Below are 17,831 nucleotides of genomic sequence, written 5' to 3'. Positions count from 1 at the left end.
CGGCAGCCATCTTTCTCAAGGGCAGGGCGCAAGCAGGAAGGCCCCACCCTACCTGCCTCAGCTAACGCCAGCCGCCTTGAAATCAACGAGAGTCCAATTGGAACCGGCGCTCTCACCGGAACAGCTTTTCCTCACGACCGGAAGGGGCTGTGCGTGAGGGCGTTGGGGGCGGAAGTGACGGGAGGGTGGTAGTGGGGTGGTTGGCGGGTGGTTGAGCAGAGCCGGTCGCCATGTCCGCGGGGAGCGCGGCACATCCCGGGGCCGGCGGGTAAAGCTCCGTGGGCGAGGGCAGCGCAGCGCGCTCGGGGCGGGGGCGGGGCGGAGGGGCCGCTGGGAGCTGCGTCCGGGGGGGGGCGCTGAAGTGGGACGTGGACGCGTCGGGGGCTGGGCTTTTGGGGAGAAAGCTGGTGAGCAGGCCTGGGGGTCCCCGAAGGAGGCCGGCAGGGGTCAGGGGGAGGAGGGAAGCGGGGACTCTCGGAGGGACCAGCCAAGCGGAAGATGAAGACGAGGGCATGTGGGAGTGAGTGGAGCGTTTGGAGGGGGCGGGTGGAGTGGAGCTGCAGCAGTGCTGTGTTTCGGAGGGGCGGGAATGTTAATCCCGACGGGAGGCTCGAGGGTGTAGAGAGGACGTGGTGGAGGGGAAGCGGGGTGCCGAAGCGTCGTAAGGGGAGAACCCGAGATAAAAGCCTTGGGCCCTAATATTTTCCTCTTTCTTCCTGTAGGCGCCGCAGCAAATGGGACCAGCCAGCTCCAGCCCCCCTTCTCTTCCTCCCCCCGTCGGCCCCGGGTGCGGAGGTTCCCAGCAGTGGGGGAAGCCCTGGGGGCTCCGCGGCTGCTCCCTCGGGCGCCTTGGATGCCGCTGCCGCCGTGGCTGCCAAGATCAATGCCATGCTCATGGCCAAAGGGAAGCTGAAACCGACGCAGAACGCCGCTGAGAAGGTACATGCGGTTGAAGGGACTCTGCTAAGTGTAGCTTTAATAGGGGCTGTTCTGTAATCCTGCCATCAGCTGTTCGTGTTGAGGAGAAAACAGGGTTACGGTAGTTTAAAGATCACTTAGTTTTGGAATGCCTCACGTGATACTTTGTCGTTTGTTTCTAGAGGCAGTTTTGGTTGGTTTGATTAGATTTATGGACCAAATAGTTGATTTTGTCTTCGTTCACTTAGTTCAGCCTAACTTCTCTTGACGTAATCCCGTAAAGGGACGATGTAATACGTTAGTCAACACGTGCATTTTCCCTGAAGTCGAAAGAGACGTTCAGGTAAATCAAGCGAGCTTTAAACTGTCTAGTCAACTATGCTAAAGAGTAAATACAAACAGTGTTCTCTGTAATTAGAATCCATAGGTTTTTAATGACTGCCTGCACTGTAATTGTGAAATAAATTGAATAATTTATATGTTGGTGGTTTTGCTGTTTTCACGCAAATTGAGGAAATTATTTGGTCATTTTATAGAATTTCTGGTATAATTAGAATTTCACGACTAGGAGGGATCTGAACTTTGAAGTCTTTAATTTATCCTGCAGTAGAAGACAAGAATCTCCGTACAGGATAATGAGCATAGTGCCTGTTTGTATTGCTAGAATGCATGCTTTGCACTTAAAAAAATTCTTTGCAGCAATTTGATGGGATGGATTACTGTCGCCGGTTCAGAGGAGGAAAATGAGGCTCGTGAATGTGAATTGTATAAGATAAGATCTGTCACGGCGGGCACATGTCTGACTTCAGAGTCACTTCAGACAGTCAGGGGTTTAGCTTTTGCTTGAAAGCCTCTACAGTTGGAGAATTCAGTGTTCTGAATTCCCATAAGCTCAGTGCTCTGAGTGTGTTCTAAGGCAGCTCATTCCATTATAATTCTCATTTAAAAAAAGGTTCTTTTGACTTCAATTAAAAATAGCCTTCCAGTGAAGAGATGGGTTCTGTGTTTGAAAATGCAATTTGGGTTAGTGATGAATGTGTTTATTAGCATGTTTGTGACAATTATTTCCCAATGTATACGTATGTCAAAACGTCCAGTTGTTCACCTTAAATGTGTACAATTCTTATGTATTCGTTATAGCTCAGTAAAGCTGGGGGAGGGGCAAGATGATACAATTTTTTGTTAGCTATCTAGTGTATGAGTATAACAACAGAATGGCCATTATCTGTCTGGATGTTTCAGTATTCAGGTTCTGCAGAATTGGTGGGAACTTTTAGTGAATTGGAAGTTCATTATTCATTGTATTTTTGTTTGCAAAGATTGAGTCAACTGTCCATTTCTAAGTTCGGCAAGGAAATACTAAAAGCACACTAAGGTGGAATGCTCCTTGAATATTAAAATTCTTAACACTGATGTTAATCATTTATTCATTTTTTTTCCTCTAAAAAGCAGTTGAGCACAGCAGGAGGCAACATGGTGCCAGTAGTGGCTTTAGACAGAATATAGGGCGCCTGGGTGGCTCAGTCGGTTAAGCTACTGCCTTCGGCTCAGGTCGTGATCCTGGAGTCCCGGGGTCGAGTCCCGCATCGGGCTCCCAGCTTGGCGAGGAGCCTGCTTCTCCCTCTGACCCTCCTCCCTCTCATGCTCTCTCTCTCTCATTCTCTCTCTCTCTCAATAAATAAATAAATAAAAATCTTTAAAAAAAAAAAAAAAAATCAGGGCACCTGGGTGGCTCAGTTGGTTAAGCGACTGCCTTCAGCTCAGGTCATGATCCCAGAGTCCTGGGATCGAGTCCCGCATCGGGCTCCCTGCTCTGCGGGAAGCCTGCTTCTCCCTCTCCCACTCTCCCTGCTTGTGTTGCCTCTCTCGCTGTGTCTCTCTCTGTCAAGTAAATAAATAAAATAAAAAAAAAAACAATATATGGATTTGACACCGGGATCCTCAGTTACTGGCTGTGGGGCTTAGACGCGTTGTGGGGCCTCAGTTTCCTCTTCTGATGGGGTTGGTGTCACCTGTGCAGTCCACAACAGTAGTCACTAGCCACATGTAGCTTTTTAAATTAAAATTTGAATTAAAATTTAAAATTTAGCTCCTTGTCACAGTATTTGGACATGAGGCTGTGGCTGTGTTGGACGGCGAGGTAAAGAACACCTGCGTCTTCACAGGAGGTCCTGTGGGATAGCACTGATAAGTACCTTTTTTTTTTTTTTTAAAGATTTTATTCATTTATTTGAGACAGAGAGAATGAGAGACAGAGAGCATGAGAGGGAGGAGGGTCAGAGGGAGAAGCAGACTCCCCGCCAAGCAGGAAGCCCGATGCGGGACTCGATCCCGGGACTCGATCCTGGGACTCCAGGATCATGACCTGAGCCGAAGGCAATCGCTTAACCAACTGAGCTACCCAGGCGTCCCTGATAAGTACCTTTGATGGTGGCCAATACTGAGCAGGTATTGCAGCTCTTTGCAAACAAAAATACAATGAATAATGAACAAAGATGAGATATTGTTGAGTCTATGTAGTTTGTGTACTTTGAAAAATGTATCTAATGCGGGGCAGCTGGGTGGCTCAGTCCGCTAGGTGTCCGACTCTTAATTTTGGCTCAGGGCATGATCTCGCAGTCACGAGATCGAGCCCTTTGTTGGGCTCCGCACTGGGTGCAGAGTCTGCTTGAGATTCTCTCTCTCCTTCTCTCGAAAATAAGTAAATAAATCTCATTTATTTATTTATTTTAAAGATTTTATTTATTTATTTGACAGAGAGAGAGACAGCGAGAGAGGGAACACAAGCAGGAGGAGTGGGAGAGGGAGAAGCAGGCTCCCTGCTGAGCAGGGAGCCCGATGAGGGGCTCGATCCCAGGACCCTGGGACCATGACCTGAGCCGAAGGCAGACGCTTAACGACTGAGCCACCCAGGCGCCCCAATAAATCTCTTTTAAAAAATGTATCTAATGCGTGAAGAAGTAAATTGTGTTTTATCTCCTTTGAGCACATTTGCCGAACATTGTTCCAAGGCAACAAAGGGTTGCGGAAGGCCATCTTGGGATGAAAATTTTTTCCGATAATTCATATCCGCTATCTGGAGTTGCCTATAGTTTAAATTGGGAGAAACCAGATCAGATTTTAGGATTTTGCTTGGCGTTTCATTCATTCTCTTAGCTCTCCTTTAATGGGGAGCAATGGGTTGTCAGGTAAACTTGACCGGTTTTCCAGATCATTGCAAGGATGGGACTGGTTGCATGTGATACGTTGTGGCTGCGGTGTTGGCACAAAGATAGCGTCCAGTTCCACACATGAGGTGCGTGGGTTGCTGGACTCTGCATCGTGCTGTGGACTCTGCCCTGTATTTTACTGTACATACAGCTAGCTGGTTGAGCTGTAAAGCACCATAACTTAGTCTTTTAATTTTCTTCCCGGAGATTGCAGCTTCTAGTCCGTAGGGTTTCTGGGATTATGCAGTCATAGAAATGCACACATGGCCTCCGTTCCAGAGAAATCTGATGATTGTCTTCAAGTAAATTGGTAACACTTGTGTCCATTTAGTGAGGTTTTGTTCGCTTGTTATTTCATCTTTGGAGAATGACCCAGGAGTGACCAAGTGTATTTGTAGGCAGATAAAGGCAGCAATAAGGTGATGGTGGGACCTGGGCAGGGGCACTTGTAAATTGAACAGCAGAAACATACTGTTTCATCTTACAAACTTTCCGATCCAATCTCTCCTGTAGCTTCAGGCTGCTGGCAAAGGCCTAACTAGCAGTAAAAGCAAGGATGACCTGGTGGTAGCTGAGGTCGAGATCAACGATGTGCCTCTCACATGCAGGAACCTGCTGACTCGAGGGCAGACTCAGGACGAGGTGGGCAGATGTCGGGTCCCTTTGGGGAAGGTGGTGGGTGGGCACAGTCAGGAAAACAAGACCTCTAACTACAGACAGGAGTCAGATGTTTATGAGTGGGTTTGGGTCATAATCTCCAAAGTCAGGATTGGGTTGAATTAACCGCAGAGGAACTTCTCAGTGAAGGTAAAGAAACAGATACGGGTGGATTCCCCTGGTCAGGTGAGCAAGAAACAACGGAATTGAGGTTTCGGATACAGGAGGGAACCCATTCCTGTCTACTGGTGTAGCGATTGAATGGGGAAGATCCATCTTTCTGCCTGCCGTTGACCTCGATCCACATCACCTTTTTAATAGAACGTTTCCCTTGTAGATCAGCCGACTTAGTGGGGCTGCGGTGTCAACTCGAGGGAGATTCATGACTGCCGAGGAGAAGGCCAAAGTGGGACCGGGGTGAGTATGCGCGTCATTTGCTTTGGGGAAAGGTTGGACGTGTGGCTCACGTTAGTTTCATGTTTTTCGTGCTTAGGAAATACGTGCAGATATTCGGTTAGTAGCTCGGTGTGTGTATATACGCATGCTACGTAGTAGAATTTGGGACAGCTCAAACACGTAAGGAGTTGGGAACCGTTTTCCTTCCTGTTGCTCTGGGGATTTTTTATTTCACAGGCAATATTTTATTGGAGGAAACAAATGATGGAAAAGTGTAAAATGAGATAATTGCTACATTTAATGTATACACTTCCAAATTTCTGTATGGGAATATTTCCCCCAATAAAAGGGTCTGTATTTTGTTGTAATCTCCCTTTTTTTAAAAAAAAAACCTCCTTTCATCAGGCTGTAAGGTTTTCTGCCGAATGATTTTGTCCCCCTATAGTTGCATCCCTCCCATGACTCAGTTTTGAGGGCAGGTAGGCATGCGACGCTTTTTGCATTGGCTTAAACTAAATATAATGAGGAGGCAAAACTTGGTCCCCACCTGAAACCAACATTTCAGTTTTTTGTGTGTACTGGTTGCTGTTTTGAATTTTTTTGTCTTTAAATACTGGTATTTTTTTTATCTATAGCTTTATATTAACTATGGTTTTTGATGATCTCCATTATTATAATCAAAATCGGAATCCATGCCACTTTACATTTAGACTCTAGAGTTCCCTTGGTGTGGGCCTCAGAGACATGGGCCCACAGGCCACCATCACTTTGCTCCTTTAATTTGGATAGCCGGGAGCACAATTGCCCATAACCTGTTAGACAACCAGCAGAAAGGAATATTGTTCTCAGGCCTCAGGTTATCTCGGTTGACTAGATGCCAATATTCATGAGCCCGTAAGAACAGATTTGATCGCTGTGTGGACCAATTAACTTGAAGCAAGCAGAAAAGGTTATTTATTCCCCAGCTATAAAACCATGTTCCTAGAAATTTGCACCAGCCATTTCCTTGTATGTAGTCCCTTTTACTTATTTGGAAACTGGAAACATTACAGATTTGATTTGGTGACCCATTTGGTTCCTTTGGTTATGACCAGTTTGGGATCATCACTTTATATTTCTCTTTATAGGGATCGTCCATTATACCTTCATGTTCAGGGCCAGACACGGGAATTAGTGGACAGTAAGTAATGGTTTGGCTCACATCCCACTTTTTGTAAAGGACAAAGTACAGGGCTGTATAGAATATGTTCGCAGAATGTTCCTCGTGGGTGTTGTAACTTGTGTATGAACTGCTTATGAGTGTGCTGGGGGTATAGAGAGGCTGAGGACCACATGTTTGGGTGTCCTGTAAAATGGATTAATATAGGGGTAATTGTGCATTGGCTGGGTCTGTCAATGGGTGCTAGTCAGTTCATTCATTCCTTCGGTATCTTATCTCACTCTGTTTTTCCATAGGAGCAGTAAACCGAATCAAAGAAATTATCACCAACGGGGTGGTCAAAGCTGCCACGGGGACGAGTCCAACTTTCAATGGTGCGACAGTCACTGTGTATCACCAGCCAGCGCCCATTGCACAGTTGTCTCCAGCCGTCAGCCAGAAGCCTCCCTTCCAGTCAGGGGTAAGTTTAGTGGAGAGATCATTAACCGTGTTGTCATTTCTGTAAAAGTGATATGTGCCAAATAATGTGGAAAGTATGAAGGAAAATCCTGAAATCCAACCTGAGGCTTACCTGCTGATGCTATCCTATTAATGGACCATTTCGGCTTCTGAGAGGCAGTGAACATCTGAACACACGTTTGTTTACTTTGATGTATTCTAGAAAGGGCACCGATACAGATCAGAGCATGTCTACACTGTACATTTGGAAGTTCTGGTTTGATTATGTGATGGCAGCTGGAGGATTAAGAAGGCTGAGTCTGGTGAAGTAAGACTCTGCTGATACAGTCCTCCTAGAAAACCGGGTGGGAGAGAGCAGCCCTCATTGGAGAACACCACAGGGCTGACTGTACGACCCAACATGCTTTGCTTGTTTCACAGAAGACTGTGCTGTAGGTTCTTAAGACTTACAGCTCTCGGGGGCTGTAGGTGCACTTAGTAGTGAGTCTTTGCTTTGCACCTGGTGAGTAGATTTTGCTGAACGGAGGAAGGTGTTAATGTTCTAGGTAGGTACATGGCCCGTGTAGTGCTCGTTTAAGTTAAGCTACTTTATAAAGTTTGTTTTTATGGGCTCATGGTGGAAATTATAGGGGGTCCTCATTTTGGCAGTGATTAAAAGTATCTGGAGGATTAACGTTTTTTGCAAAATAATTTTCAAGATTACGATTTAATTATGTGTTGCGTGTTTAATCTGCGGTATTCTGTTTTTCTACAGATGCATTATGTTCAAGACAAATTATTTGTGGGCCTAGAGCATGCTGTGCCCACATTTAATGTCAAGGAGAAAGTAGAAGGTCCAGGCTGCTCCTATTTGCAGCACATTCAGATTGAAACCGGTGCCAAAGTCTTCCTCAGAGGCAAAGGTTCAGGTTGCATTGAGCCAGCATCTGGCCGAGAAGCTTTTGAACCTATGTATATTTACATTAGGTAGGTATGGATGGCGGGGGCTGAGGACAGTGAGTGCTTGTCAGCTGCTCAGTACGGGCAGGAGTGATTCAAAAGGAGTAAGAAGATAGGTTGGATAAATAGTAACATGAGGAATGTAGGTCAGTACTAACAGTAATCACTTTAAATTTCTTATTTATTCATTTGACAGAGGGAGATAGCACAAGCAGGGGGAGCCAGGAGGGAGAGGGAAAAGCAGGCTTCCCGCGGAGCAGGGAGCCCAATGCGGGGCTCGATCCCAGGACCCCGGGATCGTGACCTGAGCCGAAGGCAGATGCTTAACTGACTGAGCCACCCAGGCGCCCCCAGTAATCACTTAATAAATAGTGAATAAGAACTGTTGAATTAGGAGGTGGAATTGTCTTTTAGTATTCAGGTTCTTGGGTTTTACACAGATCTGTGACCCTGAAATGAGCTGTGATGAGCCTAAAGTCATCTTCACCTAAAGCTATGGTGATATTAATGCATTTTACAGTTATTTTAGTGACTAAAATGTTTTTTGATACTTTAAAAGTATTTGTTTTAATGATAGTAGTTAGGGGTTAAGGGGCATATTATAAGACGTTACTTTGTGATTTTCAGAAGCTTAGGTTGGTGCTATGTTGAATACGTTAAATTTGTGTATAGCATACAAAGTGAAAGCAAAATTCTGTATCCTTTACTCTTCTCCTCTTTGACTTTTTGGTTCTTGTTTCTTTGCAGTCATCCGAAACCAGAAGGCCTGGCCGCTGCCAAGAAACTCTGTGAGAATCTCTTGCAAACAGTGAGTTACATTTGTGTGTCTGATACTCTGAAGAGCCACTGCCATTTGTCTTAGCTGTTTTCCCACCTGTATTGGTTTCCTAGGGCTGCCATATCAAAATTCCCTCACACTAGGTGACTTAAAACAACAGAAATTTATTTTCTCACGTTCAGGAAGCCAGACAGACATTCAGAATCAAAGTGTGGGCAGGGTTGGTTCCTTCTGAACGAATGCTGTGAGGGAGGGTGCTCCATGCCTCTCCCGGCTTACTGGCCTTTGCATTCTTTCCCCAAACAGCAGAGCTCCATCCTCTGCTCCGTTGTCTCCTGGCCTACTCCTGTGTCTCGTCTGCCTGTCTCTCGTAAGGGTAGCAGTCCTTGCGTGTAGGGCCCACCATGACCCAGAATGACTTCATGTTAACAGACTGTATCTGCAAAGGCCTGGTTTCCAAATAAGGTCAGAGTCTGAGGTTCTGGGCAGACGTGAATGTTGGAACCACTACACCATTCTCGCAGCTCAGATTCTCCATAAGGAAGACAAACTTCCCTAGCCAGGGTCAGCTGGCGTGCAGTTCTTCTTTAGGAACTGTTTCAGTGTGGAATTTTGAAATCTGGTACATCAGTATAAAACCTCAAGGTCGTCAGGTATTTAAGTAGTACTTTCAATCTTGGCCCAGTTGTTTACCGGTGGGCATTCCAAATTTTTCTTTTTTTTTCTTTTTTTTTTTTTTAAAGATTTTATTTATTTATTTGAGAGAGAGAGAGAATGAGACAGAGCAAGTACATGAGAGGGGGGAGGGCCAGAGGGAGAAGCAGACTCCCCGCCGAGCAGGGAGCCCGATGCGGGACTCGATCCCGGGACTCCAGGATCATGACCCGAGCCGAAGGCAGTCGCCTAACCAACTGAGCCACCCAGGCGCCCCCAAATTTTTCTTAACAGTAGGTTTAGCTAAAGTAAGGGTAGAGCTATATTAGTTTAAAACCAATTAACAATGCCTTTGGGCTAACTGCTTATTTGATTACCTGTTCTTTTTATTCTCTGATCTAGTAACCACACGTTAAACCAGTAGGGCCATTGGTACGGTCCTTGGCGGCAATCGCATTTGGGGGTTGCAGGTATTCAGCCTTGTGTTAGCTGGTATTTCAGGGTGCCCTTTTGGGAAGCTGTGTTCTTTGCTTTTGTGAAGTAACCTGATTTACCATCCCCTGTCTGTCTCTGTTGCCGCTTGAAGTTACTGATTCAGTGGGAATCTCATAATGAAGAACTGGATGGGGGGACATACTAACTCTGTGTTGAGCCCTGAGCTCCTTGAGGAGAAGGCCAGTAAATAAAAGAATGAATGAATTCTCAGTAGTTACACTGACAATTTAGGAATTTCCTAACCTTATTTCTGAATGATTTTGTACCTCAGAATTGAGTCTAGTTTGGGGATTTAGGCAGCTCCTGATGTCCATGCTTCTGATTCCCACATCCTGGCTTAATAATTTGTAGGGTGTGCCTTATTAAAAGTAATTGATTAATGGATTTTTTTTTAAGATTTTACTTATTTGTGAGAGGGAGAGAGAGCACAAGCAGGGGGAGTGGCAGGCAGAGGGAGAAGCAGGTCCCAGGCTGAGCAGGGAGCCCGGTGCGGGGCTCGATCCCAGTACCCTGGGATCATGACCTTAGCCAAAGGCAGACGCTTCACCAACTGAGCCGCCCAGGCACCCCAGATTTTTAAAAAATACTTATTTTTAGAGAGGGAGGGAGGGGTAGAGGGACAATCTCAAGTGGACTCCGAGCTGACTGCGAGCCTGACGCAGGGCTTGATCCCATGACCCTGAGACTACATCCCAAGCTGAGACCAAGAGTTGGACGGTCAACCGAGTATGTCACCCAGGCACCCCTTGATTGATGGAATTTTTTTTTTAAGATTTTATTTTATTTTATTTTTTAAAGATTTTATTTATTTATTTGAGAGAGAGAATGAGAGAGAGAGAGCATGAGAGTGGGGAGGGTCAGAGGGAGAAGCAGACTCCCTGCCGAGCAGGGAGCCCGATGCGGGACTCGATCCAGGGACTCCAGGATGATGACCTGAGCCGAAGGCAGTCGCTTAACCAACTGAGCCACCCAGGCGCCCCAAGATTTTATTTTTAAGTAATCTCTACACCCAGTGTGGGACTTGAACTCATAACCCTGAGCTCAAAAGTCCTATGTTCTACTGACTGAGCCTGCCAGGCTCCCCGCGCCTTATTAAAATTTAGATTAAACGAGTCTAAATTTGGTTGAAATGTCAATGGAAATTTTTTTTCTTTTTTAATCAGTGGAAATATTTTTAATTCCTAGCTGCTTTGGTCCGAGAGTCGTATAGTCAGACTCTTGCAAATACTCTGTGAATTAGGACTGTCCCATATGAATTTGTTTTCCCTTCTCTTGCAGGTTCATGCTGAATATTCTAGATTTGTGAATCAGATTAATACTGCTGTACCTTTACCAGGTGTGTATGTCTTAAAGTGTTTAAGAAAAAGAAAAGTTTTGTTAGTGATATTTATGTATAAAGTAGGGTGTTTAGGGCTAGACCGTGCCAGGGCACTAAGAGTGTTCCCTTCGACTTAACGGTAATTTGGAAAGCCATTCGTCCCTCAGTGTTTTTCTTCCCTAGAGATTAAGTTAATATTCAGCCAAAATGTCTCCTTTTGCTACAGCTGATTAAACACTTTTTTTCTTCCCCCTCAGGCTATACACAACCCTCTGCTATAAGTAGTGTCCCTCCTCAGCCACCATATTATCCATCCAATGGCTATCAGTCTGGTTACCCTGTTGTTCCCCCCCCTCAGCAGCCAGTTCAGCCTCCCTACGGAGCACCAAGCATAGTGCCCCCAGCTGTTTCGTTGGCACCTGGAGTCTTGCCAGCATTACCTACTGGAGTCCCACCTGTGCCGACCCAGTACCCGCTGACGCAGGTGCAGCCTCCGGCCGGCACTGCACAGGTAGGACGCCAGGCGTGGGGCGGACCCCGCTGACCTTGGGAGAGCTGCCCGGGCAGAGGCGGCGGCACCTGCAGGAAGAAAGCGTGTCGTTCCTGCGTAACGCGAGGTCTTCTGTTCTGTTCCTCCGGTGTCACCGCTCCCAAGCTACCCAGATGCCCTAGGGCAGCATGTACATGTGTGTGTGCGTCCCGAAGTCTCTAGCTCCGTGTCACGAGTCTTTCCGCCAAGTGGTTGTTTAAAAGAGGAGTCAGGAAGCTTGCTCTGGAGTGCCAGGTGGCAGATAGGTTAGACCCTGTGGGCCATGTGGGCTCTGTCACACCCGCTGCCCTCCGTCGCTGGGGGGGCACAGCGGCAGCCCGGGACGATGCGGAATGACCGCGCGGGGCGGGGCCCTGAGAACACTGGATTTCCCGAAGTGGGTGATGAGCCGCAGTCGTGGGCCGTCGCTCGCCTGCCCCTGCCTCAAGGAGAAGGGGGCCGGCCTACATGCCTCTCCATGATTGGAACTGAGTCACTAATCTTCAGAAGAAATGCACCATATGCAGGGGTCCTGGGCCGAGGGGTACATGAACTTTGCCAACTTAAGGATTAGAAATGTTCTTGTATATTTCTCAAGTTACATAAGAAACTAGAATTTTAGGAAAGGGTAGGTAGCTAGCTCATCCAGATGGATGATGTCCACCCCTTCTCTGAGGCAGGGGAGAAGCTAGTGAGCTCAGGGAGATGGACTGATGGTGGGCTCTTCTCTGTGGGCCTCTCACAGTGTACCCGTGTGAGAGGGGTGCGCAGCCCTGCACCATGGCCCTGCTCCCGACTGGTGGGCTGGGAGCACTGAAGGGGGCTGTACGGTGTGAAACAACAGAAGACTTTCCTAAATTCTGGTTGTGACCCCTCGTCCTGATTACTTCCCTTGTAAGGTTTGGCAGAGCCGTAGGTCTCCCGCTCTGAGCCACGTTGCTTTGTGACCAGAAGGGAGTATGACCGAGTTGGCCCTTAGGGTTGGGCTTTAGACAGAGGCTGCCAGGGTTCCTCATGCTTTCCTGTGATTGAGCTTTGCGATCCTGGGATGTGACTCAGCCCATCCAGGCTTTGGTTTCCTTCTAGAAAATGGGCATAATGATGGTATTTCAGAGGTTGCAAAGATTAAGTGAGATGACCCAAGCGTTCAATAGGTATTAGCCATTTGTTTAATAAGAGTTGTCCTTTGAGAAGTGCTTGTTTTCTCTAATACATCCTGGATCGGTCCTTATTCCTTTCTGGAACAATCTCTTACAACATTGGACAGACTCCCTCTTGCTGTAACAACTTATCCCTAGAAGTGGCAGATGAACTTGCCTTTGCCACAAGCATTAGCAGCCTTTATAATCCAGAAAGAGCTAATCACATTGATGAGAGGGGTCTAAACTGGAGAATGTTCTTGCTTGATAACTTGTGAACTAAGTGAGTGGCTGGAATTTTTATTCGTTGGTCATGTTTGCCCAAGTGCACAGCAGGTTTCTCCTGAGAGTTCAGAGCCCTGGAGGAATTGTCAGTTTAGCATTTCCCTCCCATGAAGGGGGGAAGGCTAGGCTCTCCTGACACCAAATGATCCAGGAGGGAAGCTAAGGACCAGAGAAACAGGATTTCTAGGACACACATGGATTATTAAAGTCTATTGTGTTACTGTTTTCCTTATTAAGTGGCTGGACATTCTCACACCTTTTTCCCCTTCGTTTGTTTTGGTCCCAGAGTCCGATGAGTGGGCCTTTTATTCCTGCTGCTCCTGTCAAAACTGCCTTGCCTGCCGGCCCCCAGCCCCAGCCCCCACCCCCGCCCCCACTCCCAGCTCAACCCCAGGCACAGAAGAGGCGATTCACAGAAGAGCTGCCAGATGAACGAGAATCTGGACTTCTTGGATACCAGGTTAAATAAAATACTCTTATTTTCCTCATCTCATCTTACTATATTCTTCCTTTAAAGAAAGATAAATTCACATCTATATTAACCGTCCTTCTAATACTAGATTTTTGTTTTCTGGAATCCATTTAGATTAGGTTTTTTTCCTTGGGGGATTAGTTTAAAGCAAGAGTGACTCCGTTTGGGTGGGTTGGTGTTTGGGATCAGTATAGGAAAATACAAAGCTCCACGTGGAGAGAGGTCGAGAGCTCTATGACTCGTACCTAGAAGGAGTTCTGTAGAATTCTGCACTTCCTCTTACTCATACAGCACTCCTGAAAGCCTCAGATAGTTCTCACTTCCGTTCTACCTACCAGCATATGGTTTGTACTTTAACCTTGGCTCTCAATTTACTGTTCTTCTTCCGCGTAAAAGAGAGCACAGTTACTTTCTCCAGTCCCCACCGCCCACAGCAAAAACTGGGCAGAAATGTAGTGATTCTGCTCAGTATATAAGTAGGCGTTCAAGTAAAGAGTTTTTTAAAATGTTTTTTAAATGTGAAGTTTTAAAATAAATAAATAAATGTGTAGTTTTGGCGCCATTTTGTTTTATCAGGAGAAGCACCTTTACTTTTCGCCAGAGTCCTTGAAATGTTCTTTGAAACAAACTCTGAAGCATTTTTATAGTTTATAAGAGGATAGTTGAAAACAGATACATGTAGCATGACCAAGTCCTACAGAGAAAGATCACGTCTCCTCCAGCTGTGGTTATGTTCCAAATCCCAGAGGGCTATGTAGTGAGCTTACTGCAACCAGAAAGGCGAGGCACTTGACAGTTACATTAAGGAGCTAAAGTCAATGCAGCAGTTGTAGATTTGCTAATGCCACTGTATTTTTCTGCTCATAGCATGGACCCATTCATATGACTAATTTAGGTACAGGCTTCTCCAGTCAGAATGAGATTGAAGGTGCAGGATCGAAGCCGGCAAGTTCCTCAGGCAAAGAGCGAGAGAGGGACAGGTAAGTTAGTTGGAGTGTAATTACATGAATGTATTCAGATGTCATTGGTTTACACCATAAGTGTGAATAACGACCATTGCTATGAGCTTCCGTGTTCTAAAACTGTAATGAAGGGGCACCTGGGTGGCTCAGTCTGTTGAACGTCCGACTCTTGATCTCAGCCCAGGTCTTGATCTCAGGGTCATGAGTTCACTCCTCGCATTGGGCTGCATGCTGGGCGTGGAACCTACATTTAAAAAAAATAATCGATCAAAGTGTAATGAAATCCTTTGGCTCAAATAAACTTTTTTTTTTTTTTTTTTTTATAACTGCTGCACTATGCTGCCCCTTTCGGTCTTGAGGCAGTTACCCTGGGCTTTGAGTCATTCAGTTCTTGCTTATCAGGCATCTTCCTCTACTTCACTGTCCGCATCTTGGCCATTTTCCTAAGCGTAGGCAGTGACTGGAGTGTTACACAAGCTGTGTTTGCTACTTAGAATCCTAGAATATAGGGGCTCCTGGGTGGCTCAGTCGGTTGAACATCTGCCTTTGGCTCAGGTCATGATCCGGGGTCCTGGGATCAAGCCCCACATCAGGCTCCCTGCTCACTGGGGAGTCTGCTGCTCCCTCTTCCTCTGCCCCTGTCCCCCCGGCCCATGTTCTCTCTCTCTGTCTCAAGTAAATGTTTATTAAAAAAAAAAAAAAATTCCTAGACTATTATCCTAGAATATTATGGACTAAGGTACTTGAACGGGGGGTCCAGCTGCCATCCCTCTACTGTGTGGTTCTTTGAGCCTTCCTAGGACGGGACTAGCCTCCCATAGCAGTGTTCTACTTTTGGCCTGGCCCGGCTAATAGCTTGGCACCTTACAACCTGCTAGTAGCTCGAGGGGGGCTCAGGTGGAAAGGGTGGAGGTGAACGGTTGACTGTCCGCTGGAGAAGGTACAATTGATTGGATCTGTCTGAAAGGCTGTCATGGTTTTTCTTCTAACAGGCAGTTGATGCCTCCACCAGCCTTCCCAGTGACTGGAATGAAAGCAGAGTCTGATGACAGGAATGGGTCTGGGGCCGGAGCAGGGGGCCACGGTGAGTGACGTGGAGCTGGGGACACGTGGGCAGCTAAGACTGGTCCTAAGTTACTAGTTTTCTGACCTGATGTTCATTCAGGTGGCACTCAGTCAGCTGTTTAATCCAACTTCTAATATCTACAGGCTAAGGAGGATATCTTTTTTTTTTTTTTAAATAAGGCAGCATATAGTTACATGGGCTTTTATTTTCAATCGAAGTGTGTCTAGAAAAGTCAACTTATATTTTATACATAGCATCATTAAAACCCTAGGAAATATTAATGATTGGTAGGTTGTTTCAAAATTTTGTTGCCTTTGTTGTCTGAATACCTGGAGGTAATCTGATAAAGACTTAAGGGTTGATATTTCGGGATGCCCGGCTGGCTCAGTTGGAGCCTTCGACTCTTGATCTCGGGTCATGAGTTCAAGCCCCATGTCGGGCGTAGAGCCTACTTTAAAAAAAGATTGATTTTTCTTTGTATTGGGAGCTGAGCTGCATCTCTCCTCATAGTTCCTTTTGGTTATGAATGGTCAGCCTGTGGCTGTTAAAAAAGTGTTGCCTCCTAGTATCCCAGAATTTAGAGGAATACGGGATCACTTGTTCTTTGCCTGTAGTCCTAATAAAAATGAACAGAAGAAAATACATTTTTTTCTTTTCTTAACTTCTTTTCTTTTAACTCTTTAAAAGGTGAAATATCAGCCTCCAGAGACTCACTTGCTAACTTTCCTTTTTTTTCTTTTTCTTTTTTTTTTTTTTTTTTTTTTGTGTTTCTTTTTTCTTTCTCTGTTTTCTTACATGGTTCTGGTGGATTCACATTTGCTGATGCTGGTGCTGTTTTTCGTGTGATCTTCAACGTTTTTGGGTGACCATTGACCCTGTGACCTCAAAATGGTGTCCAACTAACCACTTACAATTAACATCTTTTTTTTATTAACGAATTTATGGTATTATCTTTTTTTTTTTTTTTTTGTCTTGGTGGGGGATGGGGTTGGGGTTGTTTTTCTCTATTCTAGATTATCCAGTCAAGAAGATGAAAACTGCAGAGAAGGGATTCGGGTTGGTGGCTTATGCTGCAGATTCATCTGATGAAGAGGAGGAGCACGGGGGTCATAAAAATGCAAGTAGTTTTCCACAGGGCTGGAGTTTGGGGTATCAGTACCCTTCGTCACAACCACGAGCTAAACAGCAGATGCCATTCTGGATGGCCCCGTAGGAAACAGTGGAACAGAGCTTTGACCCTTGGTGACTCTCTTTAGCAATAATGCATGCATTTGATTTAATAAGACTCTGGGGCCTGTGTTGGGAACCATCATGGACCTTTGCAGAAGTTAGAGATGCAATGTCCCCTCTCTTAAAGGGGCTTCATTCTTTTTTAAACATCCTTGTTTCCGCAGTGGCATAGTATCTGTTAAAATTTACTTAGAATCACAAATTTGTCTCAGAAGCTTTTTAACAGTTGGTGAAATGTGCTTGTTCAACAGAGCATCCCAAAAGGGTCATTCCAGTATACATTTGACCTGTCCAGCCTTTTCCACATGAATGGCCACTATTCTGACAAAAAGAAAGTTTTATTTGTATTTTACTACTGTTTGGTCAATTTTGCTGACAACTGGTCACAAAGACTTACTATTTATTAGTGGGGAGTTGATTTTAAGACCATCCTTCCCTTTCGGCACCTTTAAATCTAAGAACAGTTCATCCCTATTTCATTTTTGCATTCTTTTCTGTTTTGGAAAATGCAGTTTTACTAATTTAAAGGTGTTGGATATAGCTGGATCCTGAGTAGGAAAATGAAGGGTTTTTGGTTTTTTTCTTCATTATGTCTTTTTATTGGGATGATCCAAAGCTGGCACCTTCAGGCACTCTTGTCCCAGAAAGCCATTTGCAGCTTTTATTGCCCTTCTAATAAGCTCCGTGTCTTCAGCTGGGTCCGAGAAAACCGCTTGATCAAAAGCTGGTCAGAACTCACCACAGAAACGAAACACAGTGGTCTGTCTCTCCGAACTGGTTGCAGCTAAAATAGAGAGATGTGACTGCTCACAATAGGATGGATGGTGGACTTAGTGACTGAGATTGCAACTTGTCCTTTTTCTTGGCATTACAGGTTTTGCCAAAAGAACTTTTTTGTATCAAATATTGATGTGTGAAAGAAGGAGCTAGTCTGCTGAACCAGGAGTAGTTTGAGATTCTGAACTGTCATTTTTGCACATTTGAATACTTTGCAGGCTGGCTTTGTATAATAAACATATTCTCTGGTTTCCTATATGTTGTAAATATTTAGACCATAATTTCATTATAAATAAATGTATAAATATTGCTGTGGTTTCTCTTCTCTTTTCCACAACCCGTCCATACACTAAGATTTATAAACTTCTGATCAGCATAACGAAATTAGA

General features: G+C 45.5%; 1 protein-coding gene and 2 non-coding genes across 3 annotated transcripts; all 3 read left to right on the top strand.

Annotated features, from left to right (window-relative positions):
* The first annotated feature begins 181 nt into the window (after window positions 1-181).
* Window positions 182-17,751, top strand: KHDC4 (KH domain containing 4, pre-mRNA splicing factor). The gene is made up of 14 exons (XM_045876600.3): window positions 182-268; window positions 723-939; window positions 4,641-4,769; window positions 5,122-5,201; window positions 6,308-6,360; window positions 6,636-6,799; window positions 7,553-7,764; window positions 8,485-8,545; window positions 10,943-11,000; window positions 11,240-11,493; window positions 13,222-13,395; window positions 14,275-14,387; window positions 15,362-15,453; window positions 16,449-17,751. The coding sequence occupies exons 1-14, from the start codon at window positions 231-233 to the stop codon at window positions 16,646-16,648; spliced, it is 1,845 nt and encodes a 614-aa protein (XP_045732556.1). The 5' UTR covers window positions 182-230; the 3' UTR covers window positions 16,649-17,751.
* On the top strand, window positions 7,074-7,202 carry LOC123847269 (small Cajal body-specific RNA 4). Its single transcript, XR_006791508.1, has one exon. It is a non-coding gene; the product is annotated as a small Cajal body-specific RNA 4 (non-coding RNA).
* On the top strand, window positions 12,209-12,344 carry LOC123847260 (small nucleolar RNA SNORA42/SNORA80 family). The gene has a single exon (XR_006791500.1). It is a non-coding gene; the product is annotated as a small nucleolar RNA SNORA42/SNORA80 family (small nucleolar RNA).
* Window positions 17,752-17,831: the final 80 nt, after the last annotated feature.

Source organism: Mirounga angustirostris, unplaced genomic scaffold (genome assembly GCF_029215605.1).
Source record: "Mirounga angustirostris isolate CCGP_5_RB_7025 unplaced genomic scaffold, mMirAng1.0.hap1 SCAF_6, whole genome shotgun sequence".
NCBI lineage: Eukaryota > Metazoa > Chordata > Mammalia > Carnivora > Phocidae > Mirounga > Mirounga angustirostris.
This window is presented reverse-complemented; position numbering and strand designations above follow the sequence as displayed.